General features: G+C 46.6%; 4 protein-coding genes across 4 annotated transcripts, besides 32 other annotated features; 1 reads left to right on the top strand and 3 right to left on the bottom strand.

The window, feature by feature from the left end:
- Positions 1–188: 188 nt before the first annotated feature.
- Positions 189–223: a microsatellite.
- A 155-nt stretch (positions 224–378) lies between these two features.
- Positions 379–428: a microsatellite.
- Positions 429–906: 478 nt separating this feature from the next.
- Positions 907–930: a microsatellite.
- A 240-nt stretch (positions 931–1,170) lies between these two features.
- Positions 1,171–1,209: a microsatellite.
- A 182-nt stretch (positions 1,210–1,391) lies between these two features.
- PVX_084625 (P-type ATPase4, putative) lies at positions 1,392–5,958 on the top strand (the record flags this gene model as incomplete). Its single annotated transcript, XM_001616542.1, has 1 exon — positions 1,392–5,958. Exon 1 carries the CDS (start codon positions 1,891–1,893, stop codon positions 5,956–5,958), a length of 4,068 nt encoding a protein of 1,355 aa, XP_001616592.1. The 5' UTR covers positions 1,392–1,890.
- Positions 1,476–1,495: a microsatellite.
- Positions 5,959–7,157: 1,199 nt separating the features above from the next.
- Positions 7,158–7,177: a microsatellite.
- Positions 7,178–7,281: 104 nt separating this feature from the next.
- PVX_084620 (polyubiquitin 5, putative) lies at positions 7,282–10,068 on the bottom strand. The gene is made up of 2 exons (XM_001616541.1): positions 9,622–10,068; positions 7,282–9,129 (listed from the first exon to the last, which is right to left on the bottom strand). Exons 1-2 carry the CDS (start codon positions 9,647–9,649, stop codon positions 8,012–8,014), a joined length of 1,146 nt encoding a protein of 381 aa, XP_001616591.1. The 5' UTR covers positions 9,650–10,068; the 3' UTR covers positions 7,282–8,011.
- Positions 7,464–7,595: a microsatellite.
- Positions 7,661–7,699: a microsatellite.
- Positions 7,829–7,879: a microsatellite.
- Positions 8,026–8,055: a microsatellite.
- Positions 8,404–8,433: a microsatellite.
- Positions 8,537–8,571: a microsatellite.
- Positions 9,427–9,455: a microsatellite.
- Positions 9,853–9,896: a microsatellite.
- A 117-nt stretch (positions 10,069–10,185) lies between the features above and the next one.
- Positions 10,186–10,212: a microsatellite.
- A 204-nt stretch (positions 10,213–10,416) lies between these two features.
- Positions 10,417–10,578: a microsatellite.
- Positions 10,579–11,211: 633 nt separating this feature from the next.
- Positions 11,212–11,235: a microsatellite.
- A 379-nt stretch (positions 11,236–11,614) lies between these two features.
- Positions 11,615–11,645: a microsatellite.
- Positions 11,646–11,729: 84 nt separating this feature from the next.
- PVX_084615 (DNA replication licensing factor MCM5, putative) lies at positions 11,730–15,226 on the bottom strand (the record flags this gene model as incomplete). Its single annotated transcript, XM_001616540.1, has 5 exons — positions 14,889–15,226; positions 12,519–14,773; positions 12,193–12,337; positions 11,976–12,085; positions 11,730–11,799 (listed from the first exon to the last, which is right to left on the bottom strand). The coding sequence occupies exons 2-5, from the start codon at positions 14,468–14,470 to the stop codon at positions 11,730–11,732; spliced, it is 2,277 nt and encodes a 758-aa protein (XP_001616590.1). The 5' UTR covers positions 14,471–14,773; positions 14,889–15,226.
- Positions 12,776–12,805: a microsatellite.
- Positions 13,297–13,348: a microsatellite.
- Positions 13,636–13,671: a microsatellite.
- Positions 14,896–14,915: a microsatellite.
- Positions 15,227–15,511: 285 nt separating the features above from the next.
- Positions 15,512–15,533: a microsatellite.
- A 325-nt stretch (positions 15,534–15,858) lies between these two features.
- Positions 15,859–15,980: a microsatellite.
- Positions 15,981–16,346: 366 nt separating this feature from the next.
- Positions 16,347–25,123, bottom strand: PVX_084610 (hypothetical protein, conserved; the record flags this gene model as incomplete). Its single annotated transcript, XM_001616539.1, has 2 exons — positions 16,347–16,496; positions 16,700–25,123. 2 exons carry the CDS (start codon positions 25,121–25,123, stop codon positions 16,347–16,349), a joined length of 8,574 nt encoding a protein of 2,857 aa, XP_001616589.1.
- Positions 16,419–16,442: a microsatellite.
- Positions 17,005–17,101: a microsatellite.
- Positions 17,634–17,665: a microsatellite.
- Positions 18,619–18,669: a microsatellite.
- Positions 18,937–18,956: a microsatellite.
- Positions 19,303–19,331: a microsatellite.
- Positions 21,841–21,951: a microsatellite.
- A 245-nt stretch (positions 25,124–25,368) lies between the features above and the next one.
- Positions 25,369–25,398: a microsatellite.
- Positions 25,399–26,395: the final 997 nt, after the last annotated feature.

Here is a 26,395-nt window from a genome sequence, read left to right as displayed (position 1 = left end):
TTTTTGGCTCACATGTTAGCCTTGCGCGCTGCTCTCCCTGCGCCGAGATACGCTTTAGGTTTTAACCCACCGGGTTGTTTAACTGGGCTTCTATAACTATATGTCGTTTGCCGGTAAACCCTATCGCGGGATGGCGACGTACACTCTTTTTTTTTTTTTTGCCGCACCGCTCCCATTTCGAAATGAAGCTTGTTGCAAAAATGGGCGATGGGATGAGCCAAGTTGCTAATCGAGGGGGAAATTCCCAGGGAAGTGCGAACTGAAAAGGGCATAATTTTTTTTTTTTTTTTATCTATTTATTTTATTATTATTTTTTTTTTTTTTCCACCGCTGTTGCGTCCGTTTAGTAGGGTAGGCAAAATAGGAAAGCGGGGGGAACCGGCCGCCCCATATATGCAAGTTGCATGTGGGCACGAAATGCACTCAGCGGGGGGGTAGGGGTTAAGAAGGGTGCGCGATCGGCGTCCCACACGAAGGAGTGCTAAGGCGCACATACCGTATATGTTACTTTGGTGCACCTCCCATAGGCGTTTTTCTTTGCCTCACCTCCCACAGGTGTTCTTCCTTGCTACACCTCTTGGGCGTAGCCGCTAGCGCACCGCCTCAACTGGGCGCACAGGTAGAGTGTTCTCCTCGCGGCAGACTTCTCTGGAACTCCGCGGCAACAGCACGCATACATTTTATTTTAAAAAATGTATAAACCCCTCTTTGGCCCGCTTGGCAAAGTCGCAAGCGGCGACACAACACCTTCCTCCCTCCAGGAGGGAAAAAAAAAAAAAATTCACGCAAATGCACGAGAGGGTATATATATATATACATATATATAATACCACGTGTTTTATAAAATATGTATGGGGGCCATATCCCACCTTCGCCATCGCTCGTTGATTTGATTATTTCTACTTGCCATCTATTTTGTACATACACGTAGCGGATGCGATCATATGCCATTGGCGCGGATGCATACGCAGCAATTTCATATAACACAATACATGCGCTTTGGAATAATTATTTTCTTTTTTTAACGACAAAGAAAAAAAAAAATCGTTGTTCGTTTGTTCGTTCGTTTTTATTTTTATATTTTTTTATTTATTTTTTTTTTTTTCCGCCAGTTAAAAAAGGAGTGTAAGTTAAAAATAGCAACAGAGCAGCGGAGGAGTATATTACATTATATTCATATAAATTTACCTGTTTGTTTATATGTTTCATATTTACCCTTTCATGGTGACACTTTTCAGCAGAGGTATACTTTGCATGTATACAACGAGAAAACACGCCTTTGAAGAAAAACAAATAAAAAACTTTTTTGTGTTTTTTTTTTAAAAAGGATGTAAAAGTTTTTTTTTTTTATTTTTTTAAAAAGGATGTAAATTTTTTTTTTTTTTTTTTTTATATATATTTCCCCACCGTTTAGCTTATCCTAACGTAGTTGTACTTCCCCAACGTATTTGTGTTCATTGTGTATGCGTATAGTGGCGCGTTCGTCGCAGCGCTTTATTTGCAACTTCGTAACTTCTTCGCAACTCTTTCCTCCCCTCCCGCTGTTGCGTGATTCCCACGCGACGTGCATAGGGAGGACCATCCTGTGTGGCAGCCCGCCTGACAAAGGGAACACCAAATTTGTGCGAAGCAGTGGAGAACACTCTTCCCCCCCCAGCCTATACCACTCACGTAGGGCTACCAGCGAAGGGAAGACCCCAGAACCAGTGTGGGGGGCCCATAAGAGTCAATCCACTCTCTTAAGGAAGGAAAAAATAATAATAAAATAGAGCAGTATTTTTAAGGGTTATTTTATCATTATCATATTATAGTTATTTTACCGCCATTTTGTTGTTTTTTTTTTTCTTTCCTTTTTCCCCCCTTCCACCGTCCGTGTTTGCCTAAAAAGTTATGAATTCCGAGAACACCCAAAACGACTCAAACAGCAGTGAGCCAAAGGGAGGAACCGACAGCAAAAAAAAAAAAGAACACGATGGAGTGAGCACCCCGAGGAAGAAGGCCGTTCCCCCTGCTGCCGGGGACGCCGACGGGCAGCGGGCGGGCCGCGAGCCCGAGCCGAAGCCGAAGCCGAAGCTTGAACCAGTGGAGGGAGCGGCGAAGCCAAAGGGGGAGGCGCCTAAACCGAAGGAAGAAGCGGCGAAGCCAAAGGAGGAAGCGGTGAAACCGAAAGAAGAGGCGGTGAAACCAAAGGAGGAAGTGGTGAAGCCAAAGGTAGAAGCAACCAAACCGACGGTAGAAACAGCCAAACCGAAGGTAGAAGCAACCAAACCGAAAGAAGAAAGGGCTAAGCCCAAGGTAGACGCAACCAAACCGAAGGAAGAAACGGCGAAGCCACAGGTAGAAGCGGCTAAACCCAAGGCCGAGGCAGCCAAACCGAAGGAAGAAACGGCGAAGCCCACGGTAGACGCGGCTAAACCCAAGGCAGATGCAGCCAAACCCACGGCCGTGGCAGCCAAGCCGGCGGAGGAGGGGCAAATCCCCGCGGGGTACAACCACGACGCGACGGAGAGCATCGAAAACCTGTGCAGGGAATTCGACCTGCAGGACCTGAATGTAGGTCTCACAACAGAGCAAGTAAAAATAAACCGAGAGAAGTACGGAGAGAATTTCATCGAAAAGGATGATGCAATGCCCCTGTGGCTGATTTTCCTCTCCCAGTATTGCAGCCCTGTGGTGGTGCTCCTCCTCGTTGCCGCGCTGGCCAGTTTGATCCTGAACGAACTTGTAGAAGGAATAGCCATCATTAGTATAGTTACGTTAAATGCCTGTTTAGCAACTTATATGGAAAAATCCTCAGGAGATGCAATCGCCAAATTGGCAGAAATGGCATCCCCCCAATGTACAGTCCTTCGAAATGGGCAGAAGGTGGTGATACCCTCGAGAGAAGTGGTCGTAGGGGACGTAGTAATAATCAACACGGGGGATTCCATCTCAGCTGATTTAAGACTAACGGAAGTTATTGAATTGAAAACGAATGAAAGTTTGCTTACAGGAGAGTCGGAAGATATTAAGAAGACTCTAACGCCAGATGATTACACCACCCCTTTTGCCACCAACTTATGTTTCGCCACCACATCTGTCACGAACGGTTCAGGCAAAGGGATAGTTACCGCCACGGGGTTAAATACCCAGGTGGGGAAAATCGCCTCTCAATTGAAACGATCCAGTAAGGGAAGCAAATTGACTCCCTTGCAAGTTGCTTTAAACAAATTGGGAGGACTCATAGGTCTCATTGCCATCATCGTTTTGGTCTTCATCATCTCGTTAGCTGTACTGATTAATTATAGAGACCCAGCACATGCGGACAAGGATCCCATCCTCGTCATCATTATAATTGGCGTCGGCTTTGCCGTTTCATCCGTTCCGGAGGGATTGCCCATGGTGGTAACGATCACCCTTTCAGCGGGGGCAAAGGATATGGTGCGAAAGAATGCCAACGTGAGAAAGCTACCCGCCGTAGAAACGTTAGGATGCTGCTCAGTCATCTGCTCAGACAAAACGGGAACGCTCACGGAAGGGAAGATGACGGCCATCAACTTGGTAACGTTTGCAAAGAATTCTACCCTAAGTGATAAGAATAATAAGTTGACGAAAACGTTTGATTTTTACCCCACGAAGGGATTCGAACCGTATGGTGGTCTCTTTGATTCTAGCAAACTGACCAATGAATTAAAAAAAAAAATTGTGATTGCCAAGAATCAGAGCATATCTTTTGATTCCATTCTGTACAATTTTGGGAACCCAGAAAATGATTCCATAGATGTGAAGAAGACCAGGTCCCTCATGTTTGCTGCGTATCTGAATTCGTATGACACCACCCTGGCGAGGGATCCTAAGACGTCCAAGTGGACCATTCATGGCAACATGAGTGAGGGACCCATAGTGGTAGCAGCGGCCAAGGCTGGCTATAGCTTCGTCACCAACGGTAGCCACCATTCGTATGTAAAGGAGTACACACGATTGGACGATTTGGAAGTTACCTTCAATTCGTCTAGGAAAATGAAAATTACCTTTTACAAGCTAAAGAAGGAGGATACGTTTGAGTACATCCATTTGCAGAGGCCGGGCAAGAAGTTCACCCACATTGCGCTCATCAAGGGGGCCCCCGATAAGCTGCTAGACAGAAGTACACACCTATTGGAGGAATCCCCCAAGGGACCCCAAATCTGCTGGAGCGCCAAAATTAGCGAAAGTGAGAAGGACGTTTTGGCCCAAAAGAATTTGGAACTCTCGCAGAAGGCCCTCAGAGTCCTCGCCGTTTGCATTAAACCGCTAACCAGTGACCACATAGACATGCTGAAAAGGTTAGACGATGCGGATGAAAGACTAAAATTTGTCACGACGGATGAGGAGAGCGGGTTCGTCCCCCTGGGGTACGTCGCCTCGTTCGACCCGCCCAGGCCCGGGGTGAAGGAAGCCATCCAGACGTGTAGAGACGCGCAGGTGAAGGTCATCATGATCACCGGTGATCAGAAGCCCACGGCCATTGCGATTGGCAAGCTCATCGGCTTGATAGAGGAGGAGGGCCCAGGTCAAACGGGGGCCGCTCAAACGGGGGCCGCCACCGCTAACATGCAGGCCATCGAATGCTCCGAGCTGCACATCAACAAGAACCCGAACGAACCCGTCCTGCCGGACGACCAGCTAGACGCATTCACAGACAAGATTTTAATCTACTCCAGGGCGCAGCCGGAGGACAAAATCACCATCGTGCAGTCCCTGAAGAGGAAAGGCTACCTAGTGGCCATGACAGGAGATGGAGTGAACGACGCGCCAGCTTTGAAAGCAGCGGACATAGGAGTAGCGATGGGAATAAACGGAACGGAGGTAGCCAAAGGAGCATCGGAGATGATTCTAATTGATGACAATTTCTGCACAGTAGTTAGCGCCATAGATGTAGGAAGAACCATCTTTTCAAATATCCAGAAATTTGTTTGCTTCTTATTGGGCACGAACATAGGAGAAATACTTTACCTGTCTATCGCCATCGCAGCTCAGATGCCCTTCCCATTGGAAGCACTTCAAATCTTATTCTTAAATTTGATGACTGATGGATGCCCAGCAGTTGCTCTATCGAGAGAGCCACCTAACCACGACAATATGAAGACGCCCCCCAGACCGAAGAAGCAACCTATAATGACTAAGAAGTGGTGGTTCTATGGAATCATTCCGCACACCATTTTTGAAGCCTTATGTGTTCTACTGTCCTTAGCATTTTCTCTTTACATCTGCACAGGTAGTTACACCCTAAATGATATCCACAACTCCTGCAGAACGGTCACCCTCACAGATGATTCCAATCCGCTCACCAAACATGAGTATAAATATTTCTGCAGTACGTATGAGTATAGAGTTTCCCCAGATTACGTGGGATGGGTTACCAACGTGAATTTCTGGCACCCTGAGAAGAAAAGAACCGTCACCTTTTGGGGAGCTGCAAAGGGAAAGGTACCCAATATAAGTCCCAAGATGAGGGAAATCCATCCGGACATCCGAACCATAATGGAAGATGGTTGCCCAGATTATTTAGAAGAAGATGACTTTGGATGGTGTAAACCAAAGGAAGATACTCTTGTTAAGGAAAAGGAAGAAAACATAGCTGGGGTGTTTCGTAAAAATTTTGAAGACGTTGCTTCTAAGGGATCTAAGAGAGGTAGGACCATGGCATTTATTTCTGCCGTTTGGTGTGAGATGTTGAGAGCTTATACGGTTCGAAGCTGGGAGCCCTTTTACAAAGTGTTTAATAGAAACATGTGGATGCATTTGGCTTGTAGCATTTCCGCCACCTTGACATTCCTGGCCACGTGCATTCCGGGAATCACCTCCGTGCTGAACACCACTTGCTTGCTCTGGTGGCAGTACCTGTTTGGCATTTCCTGGGCCGTCCTCAACATGCTGCTCGACGAGGTGGTGCCCAAGGTCCTCTACCGCAGGAGGTACATGTCGGTGAAGAAGTGACGCGGCGGGGTGGAAGCCGCCAAGTGATGCGTGGAGCGCAGATACGAGGCGACGCAACGGCGGAACAGCCGCGCCGCCATTTTTTTTATTTTGTTTCCCACTTATCAATTTGTTGGCGCCATCATGGGCAGCAGCACGCGGCCGCCCCGCCATCGCGGCAATCGCGCCCATCATGGCTATCAGTTTGGGAGTCGCCACTCGCGCTTGGACAGGGGGGACGCGCGCCGCTGTTCGGCACAGTTTGGGTATTCATTATGCATGCACCGTTCGACCGTTGGCCGTTTAGCGGCTTGGCCGCCTAGACGTTTATTTATTGCCTACTTCCTACTGCCTATTGCCTACTACCTACTGCTTACTGCCTACTGCTTATTGCCTACTACCTTTGCTATGCTTATTTTTTATTCTCTTTGCCCGGCGCACCCGCGCGGGAGGCGCCCTGCTCAGAAAGCCACACCCATTTGGAGCACCGCGCGCACCCCGCCGTGCCCGTACCCGGGCGGCAACTTCTCGCCATACCATGATGACTCCATCTCAGTTGGGCACTCCGCACACGTGCAGACGCGCGTATGCCGCTTCGTGTTTGCCGTAGCATGTTTACCGTAGCATGTTTACCGTAGCATGTTCACCGCTACATGTTTACCGCTGCATGCATGTGTGCACATATGTGTATATATAAATAAATACTGCGTGAACCGCGCACTTTTCCTACACCCGTTTGCACGACTTTAGTATACCACTCCCCCTATTTGTATATACGCCTTTTTTTTTTTTGCGGATTCGATCCGTGCCTCGGCATGGCCGTCCTGTGCACATCCAGCGGCTGCACTGTATGGGCATACCGTATGGGTATGCCGTATGTGATGCCTATGTGTATGTCCGCACCTAGCAGCGCACACACAGCCGGCCTGCACGCCTATATAACCACGCGCCTCTTTAAGAAGAAAAAAAAAAAAAAAAACGCACACACAATTCCTAGTTCTTTACATATATTCCTGCAAATTCATATATTTTTTTTTTTTTGTTAATTTTGTATGAAATTTTTCTCCTTCGTAATTTTTATAAAATCTGGTCCTCTTTTGAAGTAAAATTTGCTTTAAAAAAAAAAAAAAAAAAAACTACTACCTCTGCTCTTCCGATCACTGCCACTTTTTTGCTACTCCTCACCAACTCGCACCGAACTTTGCTAATCCTTTTTGACAAATTTTTAATTCCGGTGGGGGAAGGCGCGCCAATTACGGCGGCTGGCCAAGTCCTCCCCGTTTCGCGGCATCCCCACGTGGCCGCTTCGCCGATTGGCAATTCCCAACGGCGTACCGCACCTCTCCAGCTACCATCGCTTTAAATTCGTTTGCACAATTTTTACACTATGCTTTAACAGTAGGCACATATGTAGGCTTATGTACACGCGTATGTACAAGCGTATGCACACTCGTATGTACACCCTTTCGCGCACTTTCATGTACACGCCTCCACGCACACACAAGGCATACACTCGCGCCCACACACCTGTGCATACACACACACGTATATGCATGCGGCGTGCGCGCGCCTGGCTAACGTTTAAAGTACATTTGACTCATACTCTTTTCCTTAAAATCAAAAAAAAAAAAAGGAAAAAAAAAAAAAAGGAAAAAGAATATAATCAAAATTTACTTTAAAAGATATATGTTGTGAGGATAAGGTTATCGGCACTACATAACAGTAAAAACAGAGGGGGGCGAAAAACTATAGATAATTTGAAAACACGAGCCAAAAAGGGGTGCGCATATGTATATATTTATGTATGTATGTACGTACATATGTATACATATATGCATAAACACAGGCCGGCGCTTTTTTAAAAAAAATTCGAATGCATAGTACTGTTTGTGCACACAACACAAGCCTTGCGATTTTTTTTATAAAAAAATTTTAATTAAGTTACATAATTGGTGTATTTATATTTTTATGTTAAATAGGACGTAAAAAAAGGGAAAAAAAAAAAAAAAAAAAACAAGATATGTGGTTATACATATGGACATGTACGTAAAAGGGAGTAAAAAAAAAAAGGAAATTAAAAACCACCTCTCAGACGTAGTACTAAGTGTAAAGTAGATTCCTTCTGTATGTTGTAGTCGGATAGGGTTCTTCCGTCTTCCAATTGTTTGCCGGCAAATATGAGTCTCTGCTGATCGGGGGGAATTCCCTCTTTATCCTGTATTTTGGCTTTCACATTTTCAATCGTGTCGGATGACTCCACATCAAGGGTGATGGTCTTTCCCGTAAGCGTCTTCACAAAAATTTGCATACCACCTCGTAAACGCAAGACCAAGTGTAGGGTGGATTCCTTCTGGATGTTGTAATCGGAGAGAGTTCTTCCATCTTCCAATTGTTTTCCCGCAAAAATGAGTCTCTGCTGATCAGGGGGAATGCCCTCCTTGTCCTGAATTTTGGCTTTCACATTTTCGATAGTATCGGATGATTCTACATCAAGAGTGATGGTCTTTCCTGTTAGCGTCTTCACAAAAATTTGCATACCACCTCGTAAACGCAAGACCAAGTGTAGGGTGGATTCCTTCTGGATGTTGTAATCCGAGAGAGTTCTTCCGTCTTCCAATTGTTTTCCCGCAAAAATGAGTCTCTGCTGATCAGGGGGAATGCCCTCCTTGTCCTGAATTTTGGCTTTCACATTTTCGATAGTATCGGATGATTCTACATCAAGAGTGATGGTCTTTCCTGTTAGCGTCTTCACAAAAATTTGCATACCACCTCTTAAACGTAGGACCAAGTGTAGGGTGGATTCCTTCTGGATGTTGTAATCGGAGAGAGTTCTTCCATCTTCCAATTGTTTTCCCGCAAAAATGAGTCTCTGCTGATCAGGGGGAATGCCCTCCTTGTCCTGAATTTTGGCTTTCACATTTTCGATAGTATCGGATGATTCTACATCAAGAGTGATGGTCTTTCCTGTTAGCGTCTTCACAAAAATTTGCATACCACCTCTTAAACGTAGGACCAAGTGTAGGGTGGATTCCTTCTGGATGTTGTAATCGGAGAGAGTTCTTCCATCTTCCAATTGTTTTCCCGCAAAAATGAGTCTCTGCTGGTCGGGGGGAATTCCCTCTTTGTCCTGTATTTTCGACTTTACATTCTCAATTGTGTCCGATGACTCGACGTCCAAGGTGATGGTTTTTCCTGAAATGAAAAAAAAAAAAATTGCATATTTGGCTAGCTAGAATAAAAAAAAGTAGCAATTTTGGCTAGCTATAATAAAAAAAAGTAGCAATTTTGGCTAGCTCGAATAAAAAAATATTCCATGTTCACACTTTTCATGCACATACACAATTGCACACAGCACATTTACGCTTGGTACCCTCCCCAAAGGTAAGAGCCAAATGGGATGGGCAACAGTTAGTACTTTCGCTAATGCTCACAATGTTGCACATGGAAAAGGCAACTACCAAATGCACACATTAACGTATTCCCTAATACGACGCGCGTAATCTGCGCATGTTGATAAACGTCACAGTGTAGTGGGGTATGAACATAATAGGAGGGGACAACAAAAAAGGTAACGTGTACGTTCACAAAATATGAGCGATGGGGAAGTATGCAAATACTCACGGCACTACAATATGCATGCCAATGCGCAGCCGATCTGCGGCGCCGGTGAATAGGCCTCCTTACCTGTTAAAGTTTTCACAAAGATCTGCATTTTGGTGAAATGGCCTAGAAATCTTGTGTTTGTGAGGTAACCTCGCGGCGGCGTAAAAAAGTTTTACTTTTTAGGGAAAGCGATGCCCGCTCGGGGGGGATATATATATGTATACAATACAGTACGTATGTATATATATATGTGCTGGAATCCCGAACACGCAGGAAAAAAAAAAAAATACTTTAACTGATTTGTTTTAACAAAGCGGTATAACACAATATATTCGCGCAAAGTACGGCAATACGAACTTTTCCTCTTCCTTTCAATTTTGGCAGTACTACAATTGTAACATAAATTTTTTTTAACTTGCGAAAATTGATTTCCTTTACAGTTTACATATATTTGCTGATATATATTGTAAAAAAAAAAGTGTTCTTTATTTCTGTTTCGCTGCTTTGGGGGGAAGTTAAATTGTTTTTAAAACGTGAGGGTAAAAACAAAAGAAAAAAAAAAAAAAAAGCAAAAGGGGGAAAGAAATTTTTGTGAAATCAAAATGGATGCAAAAAACGGTATAAAAATGAAAAGTATTTTTTTTTTTATTTCTTCACGTGTTCACTTCGCTTCTTTCCTGTTCACTTCAATTTTTTTTTTTTTTTTTTCATTTTCAATGGGGCCAAAATGGGGAAGTGTAGTGTATTATTGATTTGTGCATATGTAAAAAATTATATACATAAGTAAACATGCTATGCAATATGTAATATATAAAATGTATAACGTACAGTACATGTATAAAAAATATCGCGTAATATATGAATATATAAAATATATAAATTATACGTGTACAGCACATGTATAAAAGAAATATATATACATATATGTTGTATAATTTTATCCCCCTGCGCGGATGCGTATTGGGGGGGTATTTTTTTGCCCATGACATGCAGATGGGGCGGTCGCGCGTTAAGTGGAAATCGGAGCTTTGCCTTCTTCCCTTTTCCTTCCCCTGCTGAAATTTCCCTTCGCTCCTCTATCGTCGTTACTCTATCTTCGTTACTCTTTGTTCGTTACTCCTTTCGTTTTTTTTTTTTTTACCCCCGTTTTTCTTCACCTTGTGTGCCAACGCGCTTGCTGCGCTTGCCCGTGTGCCCTAGGCATCACAAATGCGCAATTTTGAAAATGCAGCTGTGGGGGGGGCCATACACGCATAAGCGTGCTATGTGCCTTTACATGTACGTACATCTGTGCAGGCACACGTACACGTGCCTTACTTGGATCCCTCACCCCTCAGAATGTTGCCCAGGGGGGTATAACCGCCGTGGTGACGCCATATGTGACTATACATAGCACCCCCCCATGCTGCAAACTGTGACGTAGCAAAATTTAATGCGCCATTTTAGCAGCCCTTAGTGGACAAAGCACGGCCGCTAAAGTTGCATACCCATTTGGTGAAGACCAAAGAAGTGTGCAAATTTGAGCGAACCGTTATATGCGCGCGTTCCCGCGCAAGTGCACATGAAAGTACGTACGTACGTACGTACGTACAGTTGGCCTCGGTGCATGCCAAAAGTGCGGAAAATGTAAAAAAAAAGGGTCACGTGTCATAAGATGGTGGGAAGGAGGCTTTCCCCCCATTCGCCCCGCAAAAAGTTCGGCATAGGTACTTCCAACCGGGGGAGGGACGTCCCCGGAATTTAGCCTTCTAGGTAGAAATGGCCCCATGGGGCGGTTTTATACCGCGTTCGTCCCCTGTGCAGAATTTTAAGCAGGCCTATGTGCCAACAGCCAGCAGTGCCGTTTACCTGCCCAGTCGGAACAACCTACATGAGGCTGACGCGTAACCCCGCTGTGCAAGGCAAAACGGTGTACCTTCCCGCGCGACATTTTTTTTCACTTCTTTAATTGACATTTGAGGAATAGGAAATTCTTTTTTTTTTTTTTTTTTTTATTATTTTAAAAAAAGGCAAAGTAGTGTACACTTGTCAAGGGCCATAAAATGGATTGTAGAAAAAAGTTCAGTTTTTCAAAATGGCAATTAAAAATGGGGGTGCATACATGGGGGGAGAAAGGTGAACGGAAAAAAATAACCCGCGCGGCACATTGGCATGCGCGTGGACTGCGAAGTGAAGGAACGCTTCCCCGTTTAGCAGCGTCTGACGGAACGGTCGCCTCTTTCCTGGAGTTCCCCCTTCTTGATGAGGATGGCCAGGGCCCTGCGCAGTTAAAAACGGGGGAAGAGAGGAGGTAACGGGTGCAGTTTCTCCGCGGGGGGTGCTTATGCGCACACACGTATGTACATATACGTATATATTTTTACGCATGCGTGTCGCTTCTCAAACGCCGTGCGGCTGAGCCACCTCCCGGCAGTCAGCCCCGCCGCCTTCCTTACTTGGATAAAGCCGATCGGTCGAACCCTCTTAGCTGCAGCTCCCTGAATAAGTTCACCCGCGAGGCCCTCTGGCCCTTCCCGAGTCGTCCCAGTATGGCATCCTCCGCTTGCTAAAGGGGCGATGGAAAAGGGGAGTTGTCTCACATGGTGTAGAAAGCGGCGCGTAGAAGTGCACACATTCTAATAGCGCCACAAATATGTAATCGCTCGAGCGAACCTTCACGGCCTTCTGCTCCAAGGGGGACATGGTCTCGAAAATGAGGCACTGCTTCGCCGTTTCGGCGGTGGAGGCCGAGAAGAGGTCGATGGACATCTGCACGTGCTTCTCCGTGGCGAACTGGGAAAGCTCCATTTTGGCGAAGCTGCAGGGGGAGGGGGGCTCAATATGATGAATCGTCTCTTAAAGAAGTAGATGGGCGCAACTTACGGCACGCATTCGCCAATGGGAAGTACGCATAGGGTGGATGTGCACATATCAGCGCTTGTGCAGCTGACACGCTACATTGGCACGTGGACGGGGTCCTCTCATGAAGGCTCGCTAACCTCTCCGCCAACCGAATGAGCGACTCGAGCTGGCGCAGGGTGATGGGAATTTTCTTCGTGACGGAGCGCCTGTCCCCCCGGTACTCCGCTCTAGTCTGCACGTAGAAATTGCGCAGGGAGTCCCTGGCCTCCTTGGACAGCAGAGGGGCGATTTCCTTCTTGGCGTACTGAATAAATCTAGTCAGCTTGGAAAGAGAAATCTCCCCCTCCTGCGACTTATGCTTTGACGCATGCAAGGCGACAATGTGGTTGCACAGAAGGGTATCCTTTTCGATGTCCTGTTTATTACGTAACAAAAATATAATGTCAAATCGAGACAAAATGGTGGTTTTAAAATCATGCTGATCTGTGGTATCTTGTGAATCATCATAGGATCCAAAGGACGGATTGGCTGCAGCGATGACGGAGCATCTGCTATTCAGCATGGTAGTAATTCCTGCCTTGGAAATGGAAATGGTTTGTTGCTCCATAGCTTCGTGTATAGCCACCACATCATCATCTCTCATTTTGTCAAACTCGTCTATGCAGACCACTCCCCCGTCAGCCAAAACCATGGCTCCACCTTCTAAAGAGAAAACCCCCTGACTGTCCCTCATAACAGCTGCAGTTAACCCCGCTGCACTGCTACCCTTTCCAGATGTATAAACCGAAACAGGGGCACATCGATTTACGAATTTTAAAATTTGCGACTTTGCAACTGAGGGATCTCCAAGCATCAGCATGTTGATGTCTCCCCTGATTTTGGTTTCCTCTCCAATTCGCTTGCGAGTACCTCCAAAGAGTAAACACGCACAAGCCTTCTTCACTTCGTCCATTCCGTAAAGTTCCGGAGCGACAGACTTAAATATCTTTTCATGTATATCATGTTCAGCTGCCAGTAAGGTTAATTCATTTCTTTCTTCAACATCAAAATTTAAATCATTGCCTGTCATGTCATCGTACTTTTGGAAGCCTAAGACATGGAGATAGGAAAAGTTCGTTCCATCTGCCCTGGTAGGTTTAGGGTTTGGATTGTAGGAAGTGAGAACTCCATGAACGTACACTCGATCCCCAGGAATCATTTTTTCGCATAAATATCTGGTAGCATTTAATTGCAAATGTCTTGGCATATCTCCAGTCGGAACGGCCTCCGGCAATTCTTGCATCTTCAGTGATTGTATATCAACGAAGGTGCATTCGTTTGGAAGAATCACATACGGTTCTAGGACCCCATTGCATCCCAGCTGATTGTCCATCGGGTTGGCAACACCCATGGAAGATTTCATGGTGGAGGAGTATCTACAATAGGGTGGCAGCTGAGGTTTATCTTTCCACAAGGGCACATCGATAGACATTTTATGGTCACAGTACCTGCACTGGAGAGTAATTTTCCTCATCTTATGCTGTGGTTTACTCGCCTGCACAATAATTCCTGGAACTACTACAAACCTTTCTTGAGTAGCTGCTAGGAGACCCCTAATAGGTGTGGGCCTAATGAACGTATTTAACAAATTAATTTGAATATAATTCAAGTGCTCATCTTCATCATTTAGTATGTTGGCAGTTTCGCACACTTCGTAACACACACGCTCAACAGTAGGCAGATATGTTAGAGGCCTTTCGGACAGGGCCCTAGCCAAAATGGCAGAGTAATTCTCTGGCTTCTTCATCTTCCTCTCCGAAATGGGAGTTGCACTAATTTCATTATTTTCAAATACCGTCTGTTGTTTGTATATATCGTCCAACTTCAAATCGAGGGTGAAATTATTATTTTTCACATTTTCAAAAAGAGTCCTCTTCAAATTTCCTTCCTTCAGCGTGTTTGATGAGTACCTCGAGAGAAAGTCCTGGAAATAATTATACACTTCGTTCAGACTTGGTAGGTTGTCCTCAATGCGGATGTTGTTTTCGGGTCTGTTGTTGGGGTTTCTTGCGGCATTGAAGAATGCCCGTCCTTCCTGTATTCCCAGCATTTTCTACGTTACGTTTGTGTGTATGCCAAAATTGGTCTCCAAAAAGGGCAGTCAAAGCGGTACGCCGGGGCCTTCAATTTTGAAAGTTGCCCTTTCGTGTGCAGCTATTCCCAAAATGGTAATTATCCTTTTGCTCGCACTTGCACCAATTGTTGAAATTTCCCCTACGGCTTTCCTAAGATACGCACGTCTGAGTGGCTATTTTTTCACCTTCCGTAGAACGAGATGAAGCGGGAGCTGCTCACTTATTGCGAGTGTTTCCCTTCTGTCGCGCCGCAGCTGTGGTCGTTCCCGATCTGTGTACTGTGCATTTCGCAGGGGAAAAAAAAAAAAAAAAAAAATATGCATATTATATGAACACTGTTCAGGCGTTTTTTTTTTTATTGTGCCCCAATCACATGTGTGTAAATTTTTTTACCTCCTTTGCACGGAAGAGCTCACTCAGTGTGCTAACCTACCCGAAGTAAGGTGCTTCCTCTGCGGCGGGAACTCCCCAAAGGAACGATCCTGTGATGGGTGGGGAAAATGCAAAGGCTCCTCTCCTAGTGGACAATCTGCTGTGAACCGACTGGCACTTGCTAGACTGTGTCAGCAGCGGCAGTGCCAAAGAGGATGCTTCACATTCCATGCAATAAAAAATAAGAAAAAAAAACGGACGAATGGTGCTATCTCCTTCGAATTGGTCTCTTTCCACACAGATAATACAAAATTGGCTTCCTTTTCATTCAATATAATCTATTCTTTTTTGCAGTGCCGTTTATTGCCACTTTTTTTTTTTTTCCTTTTCGCTTAGCCACTTGGCTCATTCCCCAAAAGTGTAAACAAGCGCCTTACATATATGTGTCAATTCGAATGTGCGCAGGAGGGGGGGAAAAAAGAAAAAAAAATTCGAAAAATACATCGCCATATTGCGCATACGACACACCCTTTCCGCAAATTTTTTTTTTTTTTTTTTTTTTGCTATTGCGCAAAGGCCAATTTTGAACGCTCCAAAATGATATGCACCTTTTAAGCGAAGACAAAGTGGGGATGCAAAAGGGGAACAGAAAAGAAGGGGTGAATGGTGGTCCTTACGTATTTATTAATTTTTTTTTTTTCTCTCTGGGGAATATATTACCCCCCACGGGGAGAAACAAATCAATAGCTGTGACATACTATACGTTTATGGCGAACGAAGAGAAAATTGCATTTTTTCCCATTTGTAAAAATACTCTGCGTACGTTTGTGTAAGTGCTGCACCGGGTGAACGCTTTGCGGCATGCCTTTTCCCCCCCAGGGGGACTAATTTCCCAGCCAATGCAATTGTTCCACTTTTGGTGTATCGCCCGAGTGTATGTCTCTCTCAAAAGGGCGTGTAAAATTATCTGATAAATTAATTTTGCACAATGTGTACATTTCGAACATGTGCGTCTTTATGAAGGCGGATGTTTTTAAAAGCGCGTTGCCCAATGGACAATCGCAGTTTGCCAAACGTATGCTCATGTCAACATGGGCACACGCGGCATAGTGGCAACGGTCAAATTGGAGCACGCAGTTGGGCAGAGAAACAAAAAAAGCCACGCAAATGGATGCCAATATTTCGTAAACATAAAAGTTGTGAAGGCGGATTTCATATGCATAGCCAAAGAACTGTGCATGCAAATTTACAAAAAAGGCACTTTCATATGACCAACGGGGTGCGTCATTTCAGAGTAAAGCGTGTGACAAAAAAACGGAAAGAAAAAAAAAAATGAAACAACTTGAGAAGGGCCAATTAAAATGATGGTATACCAAAGTGGCTATTTCAATCAAATGTGTCAAACGGAATGGACGCGAAAAAAAAAAAAAGGCATCCAACTGGGCACAAAAACAAAAAAAAAAAAAAAAAACGGAAAGCTCAGCTAACCCTTTTGGAGAGCTCCACTTGCAACTGGTCTAATCGTCGCCTTATCCGGCGTGTTCTCGAGAGAAAGAACTTTATTTTGTAAATGTAAACTCTTCTCTTCCAGTAATTCTGTATGATTTCATTTTGGTTATAGCAGCCCCGCTGTGAAGAAAAGAATGAGAAATCGAAATGGGGGGTACACAACATTTGTTTAAGGTTACCAAAATGAACACCTCAGTTGTGCTCCACATGGGAAAAAACACCATTCGACACGCTATTTGCGCATGCTGGGAATCGCACCGATTTGTTGCTTTTTTCATTTGGTTTTTTCGCCCCCTTTTTTTTGGGGAGGGGTCCAAATTTACCTTAAAAATCTGGGACAACTTCGTGCTGAGGCAGCTGGGGCAGATCCACTTTCGGTCCGACTTGCCCTCTTCTGCTGCGCCATTCGAGCATAGGCAGTAGGAATGCCATCCGTGAGTGCATCCAAAAAAATCACACATGATTAATTCCCCTCCATTCATGCACTTATAGCAGAGAACGTCGTGTTTGTAAAATATCAAGTGGTACACGTAATCGCACAACAACTGAATGATCACACTGGAGTCAATAAAACCGTGGTGAGTATCATATTTTGTTTCTTTTATTATATATTTCAAAAGGTAACAAAAAAAAAAAAGAAATCCTGTACAGTTTAATTTAATTTTTTGATATTTATTTATGTAGGTGATATTTTGCTCTACACTTTTGTCCGATGTGAACTTTTGACTTAAGAAATATTTCAAGTATATGTTCAGTTCGCTGATTTTCCTATTCTGAGCCAACATTTTATTTATTTTCTCTTTTCTCATTGTAGCTAGCTCAATGTGTGCATTTTCTTTTTCGCTTTTTTTTTCTGAACTGTTCATATTTTTTTCGTATGTTTTATGCCCCTCTGTCATTTTTTCTTTTTTTTTGCCTGAACCGTTCAAATTGCTCCGTTCGAAATGGTGCAAAAGTACATCCTTCGCCGCTTCAATTTTGGCAAATAGTTCCCTCTGGATAAAGTGCCTAAAGTGGTGATACTTGCGCAACACGGATGATAAATATTGAGAGAGCATAAATTTCGATTTCATAAAAACAGGAGTGATGATTTTTTCTTTTATCGAATTTAATTCAATTTGGTTGTAATTGTGGAAAATCACGTCGTTCACTTTGATTATGTATTTGTCCACGTATAAGCTGAACTCATCGTAGTTGCTCAGAAATGTGCACCGTTCGCTCCTTCCCTGTGTGTTTAGCAAATGTGCGGGGGGGATGCGTGACCTAGTTAAGCTATTTTCTGTAGTGAAATTGTCTGGCCAAGAGACCAGCCATTTGACGGGTAAATCCCTTGGCATATCCACTCCCCTGGATGAGAACCAGTCGAGGGGTAACCCTTCTGTGCCCTCGGCCAACAAGTTCAGGGGCACATCGAGTGACCCCGAAGCGAGCCATTTGCGGGCTAAATTCTCGGCGAAGTTTCCACCCCCTGGTTGGGAATCCATCTTGCGATTGAGCATATCTGTATGGGTTGGCCCTACAGGTATGCCGCCGCCCCCCTCTACGCTACTCTGCTTCTTCGGTCTTCCTCCCCTTTGCTTCCCCTCAGGTGTGCAAATGGCTTCTTCACCCTTCAGGTGGTCGAAAAATTTCAGAACTTTGTTTAGCGAGTAGGACAAGAAGTCGTGTTCCCCCTTTAGGAGAGACAAAGGAACGTCGGAAATGCTCGCCACATCGTCGTCCTCGGAAGAGCTTTCATAATCAGTGAGCGCTTCATCACTTCCATCCGTTATGTAAAATCCCAGTAAGTTATTTTTTATCTTGGGCAACGGAATGTTGGTAAACGGGCAGGTATCCTTTGGGAAGAAAAAAACATCCGTATTGTAGCACTTCACGTCGGTGCTTCTTAACTTCAGCCCAATGTGGGCGATATCTTCAGCTGCCCGTATGCCTGTATCGTACGCTCCGTCTACACACTGGAAGTAGCTTTTGGAAAGGTACTCCCCACAGAAGACGACTTTCGGGTTATCAATCGGGTGGGGAGCCCTCAAGTAAATTAAATCATTATCAGTGCAGTTGACATACGGATAGGCATACGAACCAAAGGAAAAGTTATCATCCTGCCACTTGGTAATTATATAATCAACGAGGATGGGTAGCTTCTTGCCAGTGTTTTCGAACATCTTATGCAAAGTGTATAGACATTCGTTCACTATGTAATGTTCCTTTTTAATATACCCATAGGTGCATGACCAGGGGGGGAAGCAGTGCACCAAAATGCAGCCAACTTTCCCATAGGCGTGCAAATTGAGGAACTGAAATTTTTGGTCCATACAGTTTATCTGCAGGCTATCAAATGGCCAGGCAAAATCGAACGGATAAAATCGTAAAATAATTTTGTTGTGGTTCCCCATTCGGTAATTATTCAAGGCTTTAACTTTCAGTGGGTGTAACTTGGGTTCAAACTGCAAATGAGATTTTTTTTTTTTTTTTTTTTCATTATTTGTTAAGCACCCAAGGGGCAAGGCCACAATGACGTACTTGGCAAAGATGTTTACATTAGCATAGTTGCAATTGGAGAGATCCGACGTGCCATGGAAATGCCGGTTGATTTGCTTCTTCGACGTGTCGTAGCTTTTGCACTGCACCATAACGTTGTAGTTTTCTTGCTTGTCCCCTGGCTGCCACCGGTTTTGCAGCAGTTCGAGGCTTTGGATGGATTCGCGGCCCGTTTTGGAGACCCCCGTGTGATGAGTGTTCTGGGAAAAGTGAATCTCCTTGCTGTGCTGGGCGGTACTCTCCACGAAGGCGTCACCATAGGGGTAGTTCCCAGTGGAGGCCCTTACACCCTGGGGGGAGTTGCTCATGGAGGTCTTAGTGTGGGTCCCCCCACCTGGAGTGACCCCCCCCGGGGTGTTAATCAACAGATGATCACCCCGCTGATCAGCTGGATGATGCACAAATTGGGAGTTGTCACCCCAAAAGGTACGTTCCTCCTTTATGTGGACCACCTCAGCCACTGTGTTGAGGAGAATTCTATTCTGAACATCTTCAGACAGAAAGTTGATGAGCCACTTCCACCCGTCGAGGACGATCTGATCTGCACTAGTGGTATCCTTAAAGCTGGCCACATGAGGAATCTGCTCATATTTTTTAATTTTATTGTAATATTTTATATTTTTTAAAATATAATCATCCGTGCCATAGTTCGGACATACGTCAATATCGCTGTGGGTGGGAAATGGGAGTCTTGACATGGCTATGGAGGTTTCCCTAAGGTCACTTCCATAACCATACCTAGACTGTAGAGTGACCATTAATATTTTCCATTCCTCGAGGGAGAAATTACCCTGGTGGATGTTCATTTCTTCGAGTATTTCTTCTGTGCATTCTATTAATAGATCCCACATGCTTCTCCTTTCCTTGTTTTCCTTAAAGAGAAATGTCCTGTTTATATCTTTCTTATCACTTTGCACCACTGGGTCAGTGGCCTTCCTCACAATTCGGTAGTACTCCTCTCCATAGTCGTAGTAATTTTCGTAGACAATTAAATCTTTGTCATAGTTTTCTACCCCTTGGCCCGTCCACGTGCTTTTCTTCTTCGCCCTGGAGTCGCCTGCCACCTTCATTCGCTTCGCTCTTTGTTCCTCTGAGATGTGCGTACTGGTGGGAGGTGATGGGGTACCCCTTTCTGGGGTGTTCTCCTTAACTGTACTGTGCGGCTCACTCGATTGCTGCCGCTCTGTTAGCTTCTCTCTCCCCTTTGCCTCATACCCGTCGTGCACCCCCTTTCGGCCCTGCACCGAAACGGAGTGGTGCTCTTTATCCTTTCCCAAAGGATGGGTCCCCCCCCCGGGGAAGTTCACACAGGAGGGATAACTATCAACCGTCGTGTCATGCCCTTTATTATTTATGAAGTGGGATGTTTTAATTTTCCGGGCAGCCCTAACCCTAATTTTGTCACAGAGCAAATTCATCCTATAAATTTTAAAGCTCTTAATTTTTTTCCCATTTTCGTTATTGTACCAGTAGGCATAGAAGGTGGATTCCCAGTTGTCCTTTCCACACACGAGGGAAATTTTTGGTTTGAGTTTCTTTGCCAGTTGAGTTACGGACTTGTCGTAGGCCCTCCTCCTTCTCGTGTCTTTATTGACGGAGAGAATTTTCAATTTTTTGTTTTCGCTTTTGGAGCACTGCTGCGGTTGGTTAGCGAGTGGGCGTTCTCTGCCTCCCCAGGGGGAAGCGGCGGGTTTGGCGGGCTCGGCGGACTCCGCAGATTCGGCAGATTCAGCGGAGGAATCGCCACTGAGGCAGCTGTCACTCAGGTAGGTGTGCAGGCAAATATTTTCATCCATATCTTTTAGGAAGTGCAGTAAGTCCCTTTTCCGCCATTTCCACCCCCTCAATTTGTATACGTAGCTGTACAGGTGGCAAATATTGTCCACGTTATATTTCACCATGAAGAGGATATTTTTTCTGATTTTTTTTTTCTTTTCCTTTTGTTGCTTCCTCGCTTGGAAGTAGTTGCAGTCGCTGTAGGAGTGCTGCGCGTCGTCGTCTTCGCCCGGCCGGTTGGTCCATCTCGCGAAGCGGCGGTTTGCACGCTTTTGGGGGGGTGATATCTCTCCAACGCTGTTGCCACCTTGTCTGGAGGGGTGATCTCTTCCCCCCTGGTGGGCCCTCCCGCGCAGGGGAATCTTCCCAAACCGGGCCATCAATTGCGCATACTGCTGCTTAAACAGATTGACATTATTTGATAGCCGTTTCTCCATCTCGTCTATCTTACTGGGGTCCATAAGATCAAGCAGCTCCTTCTCACGACGTGCAACTCTACACTTCACCCTTTTGCTACTACTCTTATAATATTTTTTTTTCCTTCCTTTTTTACTCTTCCCAATGGTCCCTTTATCGGTACTAGCCATGGATAGCCCCGACTCCATGGAGAGTGTCTCCTTCTTTGTGGAGGAGTCCCCTTCGTTTGTTTTACCCCCCTGATTTGAATGAGCCTTATTGTCAGTTGGTACCTCTGCATTTTCGCAACAGTGAAGGTAGTTGGCACCTAAGTCTACCACCGTTTCGGGGAGCAGGTTGTTATTTATTACCCTCTCGGGTAGAATGGTGGAGTAGGCTCTTCCTCCAATCCGATTCCTTCCCTCAATGACTAATACATCTGCGTTGCATTTGTTTAGGTAGTAGGAGGCAGCCAGTCCGGAGATACCCGAGCCGATGATCAGGACATCCACATATAGGTTTTGCTCGCCACGTAAAATCGGGTAGGCGTCCACCCCTCGGTTGATTGTGTCTACTGGTTTGACCTGGCCGAACAGGGAGATCTTTTTCCTCTCCTTGTTCTTAACGTGCCTCTCGCGTTTGTTCCCCCGGTCGTCGCGGTCGTCACCATCGCCACCATCGCCACCACCGCCGCTGTCACCTCCATCACCGTCGATGCCGTCCCCCTTCCTGTTGCCGCTACCGCTACCCGTGCCGCCGCCCCTCCCGGCATGCCTGCTCGAAATGACCGCACTCGCCTTCTTCTCATCAGCCATCACATTGTTCGGAATCGGTATGACGCTTTCTCTTTGCGCTCTGCCGTACGAGTTGTCCTCTCCTCCTTCGCAACTCTCTTCGGGAGAGGAATCGTCCTCCAGTGATCTCTCCCCTGATATCTCCCCCGATATCTCCACTGATCTCTCCACACCTCCATTCACTACTCCCTCCACTACTCCCTCCACTGATCTCTCAACTACTCCCTCCACTACTCCCTCCACTGATCTCTCAACTACTCCCTCCATTACTCCCTCCATTTTCCCCTCCATTTCTTCCCCCACTTCCCCCTCCACTACATCGCCCTTCCGGTGCAGCTGGCCATCTTGGGGAGAGCCCCCTTCCCCCTTCTCGCTATATTCCGTTTCACCGCTTGGATCAGCTGGACCGCTCCTCCTCTCCTCCCTCGGCGCGCCGGGAGGGGCACCACCATTGGGCGATCCGAAGCCTGATGAGGAGGAGCTTAGGGAGGGCGTCCCAAAGTAGGAGCTTCTGGAGGAGGTGCTGTTGGAGGAGGAGGAACTACTTTGGGAGGAGCGTTTCGTTGAGGAGTGCTCCTCTGATGAACGCTTCGCTGTGGAGCCCTCCTCTGATGACCGCTTCGCTGTGGAGCTCTCCTCTAATGACCGCTTCGCTGTGGAGCGCTCCTCTGATGACCGCTTCGCTGAGGAGGCCTTTTCAGATTGATCTCTCAAAGGGCTGCCCTTCGAACTGCTATCTAGCGATTCCGTGTCCAGCGACAGGGTGTCCAGGGATGCGATGTGTTTTAAGGCCCTTATCAGCGAAACAGATTCTTTGGTCAGCTCATCCTGCATGTCCTTATCGTCGGACAGCTCCTCAAGGGGGCGCTTATCATCTGACAGCTCCTCAAGGAAGCGCTTATCGTCGGAGAGCTCCTCAAGGAGGCGCCTATCATCTGACAGCTCCTCAAGGAGGCGCCTATCATCGGAGAGCTCCTCAAGGAAGTGCTTATGATCGGACAGCTCCTCATAGGTGGCCTTATCACGGGATAGCATCTCGCGGGTCGTCTTATCGTCCGAGAGCTCTCCCCAGGCAGGCGCATCCCCCATATGCATGTCGAAAACAGGAGCGTCATCGCTAGGGGTACCTCGAACAGGCTCGCCATCCATCCGTTTGCCCTGCGCAGCCGCACCACCCATCGGTTTGCCACGATTAGGCACATCATGCAGGGGTTTTCCCCGAGCAGGTGCGTCATCCCGTTGGTGCCTCCCTCTGGTGGATCCATCCCGCTTGTGCCTCCCTCTGACGGCCTCATCCCGTTTGTGCCTCCCTCTGATTGTCTCATCCCGTTGGTGCCTCCCTCTGGTGGATCCATCCCGCTTGTGCCTCTCTTTAGTGGCCCCCCCCCGCTGCTTCTTCCCCTTAATGGCCTCACGCCGCTTGTGCCTCTCTTTGGCGGCCACTTCCCGCAGCGGCTTCCCCTCGACGGCCGCGCCCCCCTCAGGGGTCACCCTAGAGGAGGCACCTCGAATGGCCTCCTCCTCGCCAATCACATCCTCGACACATTCACCCTGAGTAATCATTTCATCGTTCACCTTTTTCTGAGCACCCTCGGCATCCTCCTCTTCATTTTTCTTCTGCTGCTCCCTCCTCTGTGCCTCAAAAATAGCCCACATGTCCTTCCCCCATATATCATATTGCCATCGGATATGCCCCCCCACCATAATTTTGAACCACTCATGCATCCACAGATCTGCCTTCCTACGGATGGTGATTGGTGTCTGTTTTTTCGCCTTTGAAATGTCAAAGTATTTCTGCCTAACTCTCTTATGCTCCAGTTTAAGCTCTTCAATTTTTTGTTTCCTCCTGTTAATCCTCCTGACCATCCTTTCTCTCCACACCCTTCTACACTGTTTGAGTTTTTTCTGTTCATTGGCAATCTGCTGAGCTATCTGTTCCTTCTTAGCTTCCATTTTTTTTTCATTTTCACTTGAGCAGTATCCTTCGTCGTCCTTATCTTTTGCCACCCACCTGGCCAGCATCATCGCCGCTTTTGCTCTCATGCTTTGTAGGTGGTCTTTCCTCGTAAGCTTCGATACGTCCACCCCTGCGCTCGCCCACATGTCTAACCACTGATCGATTTGCTTTTGTGCCCTCTCCAAATTCTTCTTAAAGGTAAAGCTTTCTGTTTCTTCATCTTGTAACTTCTCTTGTTCGGTCGAGGCCTCTCTCCCTGGTGTTTCTTCCCCCCACGGGGGTATTCCCCCCTGAATCGCTACTTCACCGTTTGATTGTCCCCCCCACGGGGGTATTCCCCCCTGAATCACTCCTTCGCTGTTCATTTGTCCTCCCCACATGGGCATCCCCCCCTGAATCGCTCCTTCGCTGCTCATTTGTCCCCCCCACATGGGCATTCCCCCCTGAATTCCTGCTTCACCGTTTGATTGTCCCCCCCACATGGGCATCCCCCCCTGAATCGCTCCTTCGCTGCTCATTTGTCCCCCCCACATGGGCATTCCCCCCTGAATTCCTGCTTCACCGTTTGATTGTCCCCCCCACATGGGCACCCCCCCCTGAATCCCTCCTTCACCGCTCCTTCCTTGCTGCACATGAGCAGCACCCCCTTTGCTCTCACTTGTGTTATCCCCGTTTGCTAACGTTATTACTGTGCGCCCCTCTACCACGCTGCTACCGTCGCTGCGTTTTCGCTCCAAGGGCTTGTTAACACTCCCCATTTTGTCGCTCTCTCTGGGATTTACCTCATCATATAAATGGGGCTTCTCTCCCTTTCTTATGCTTCCCCCTGGGTGTTCCTTCCCTTTCGTTTTGCCTTTTTCCAACAAGGTTGGGTAGGGGCTCTGGGGGTGCCTCGTTTCTTGGGGTTCCTCAGTCTCCTTCCTTTTGCGGCCTTTCTTCTGCGCTTCGTGTCTGCTCCGATGGTGCTTCCTTCTCCTTTGGTGCTGCCTTCGCCTCCGTTCTCCCTCTTCGTCTGATGGCCTCCACTCCTCATCGTCCTTCGGCATTCCTCTGTCGTCTGGCAGTATCCAGTCGCTTTTTCGATCCGCCACCCTTTCACCTTCTCGAGCCCGCAGCTCACTATCGTCTAAAGGCCGCATCTCTCTGTGGTCGCCATTTTTCCACTGCCTCCGTTGGCGCACCTCCTGGTGCCACCTCATAATTTGTCGCCGGTGAAGCCGTTTCAGCCGCTCATACCTCTGGCGCAGCACCCTCTCCTGTTCAGACTCCTTCCGCATACGCGCCATGGCTCCCACTGCTCCGCTTGCTCATGAGTGTCCAGGCTCCTTCAGCATGCACACGCGGTAAGTAAAGTCACCCCTGGGATTTAGAAGCGCACCCGTCTGCCTCCTTAAGATGCGTAAAAAAATGTCGCTTCTGCAAATGGGAAAAAGCAAAAAAAAAAAAAAAAAAAAAAACGGACGACAAAAATTGCACAACTCATAGTCGCCATATAGAAAAGACTCGTCAAATGTTTCCCCTCAAAAATGGTGGAGACTTCACAAGAAGAAAAGAAGTCATCCAGATTGCTTTTACTTTCTCGTGTTCACTCCTTTTTCCGCGCGTCTCTTCCCCCTATAGATGGGCACTACACTTTGACGGATGGGGGGAATGCACCCACAGGTGACGAACAGATGAAGAGAGACGTCCAGCTGAACCTCCCAACTGTGGGCACTCCAAGATAGATATCCCTTACAGCTATGTTTGGCCTTCTTACCGAAGAGGAAATTCTTTTTCCTTTTCTCAGGGGAGGGCATCTTTCTTCCTTCCCCCCTTCCTTAGACGCGTGGGTTCTTCGCAACTGCTACGATTGGGAGTTGCCGCGTTGGTGTGGAAGTCACCGCGTCGGCATAGAAGTTACCGCCTCGTCATGGGAGTCACCTCGTCTGCACGGAAGTCACCACATCAGAGTGGGTGTCCCCTTCGCTTGTGCACTTCTCTGAACGCAGCAGTACCTCCGCGGGGGGTTAAAATTTCACGCGCAAAGGGGGGAAGAAAAAAAAAAAAAAAAAAAGCAACCCAATAAGACCACACGTTGGACGCCACACATACACTACCCCAAACGAGACAAACGAATTACAAAAACTGAACAGCCGTGGCAACGCCGCTTATTATTTTACAAAGACACGCTCGTATGACTACCCTCACCTGGACAGCATGCACATGTACACTAGGGTAATCCTCTCCCCCCAAAGGAACAAAAAAAAAAAGGCACTCAAAATGGGAGGCAGAGCAGGAAGGATAAACACTGGCTGATCAATTGATATGCTTCCCCCTCCCCCTGAGGTAAAAACAAACTTGCACATGGACTAGACTACGCCTAAATTTACACACATGGGTATTCACAGGGGGGAGGGAAGAGGAACAGAACAAGACTGTATTACAGCGCCAATCGTCTGATTTTTGCTAAAGTGGGGGTCAAAAAAAAAAAAAAAAAAAAGATAACTCGCCAAACGTATTTTTATAAACTCATGTGCAATGGCACGTACGGCAAAATGGGGATGCAAATTGATGCAAAT

Source organism: Plasmodium vivax, chromosome 13 (genome assembly GCF_000002415.2).
Source record: "Plasmodium vivax chromosome 13, whole genome shotgun sequence".
In the NCBI taxonomy this organism is placed as follows: Eukaryota; Apicomplexa; class Aconoidasida; order Haemosporida; family Plasmodiidae; genus Plasmodium; species Plasmodium vivax.
Note: the sequence above shows the minus strand (reverse complement) of the source record. Positions and strands in the feature narration are given on the sequence as shown.

Excerpts from the sequence above, each read along its gene's own strand:
- PVX_084620 (XM_001616541.1), bottom strand. The coding sequence starts at position 9,649 with ATGCAGATCTTTGTGAAAACTTTAACAG. Across the intron at positions 9,130-9,621 it reads CTTTGTGAAAACTTTAACAG|GAAAAACCATCACCTTGGAC; the intron begins GTAAGGAGGCCT and ends TTTTCATTTCAG.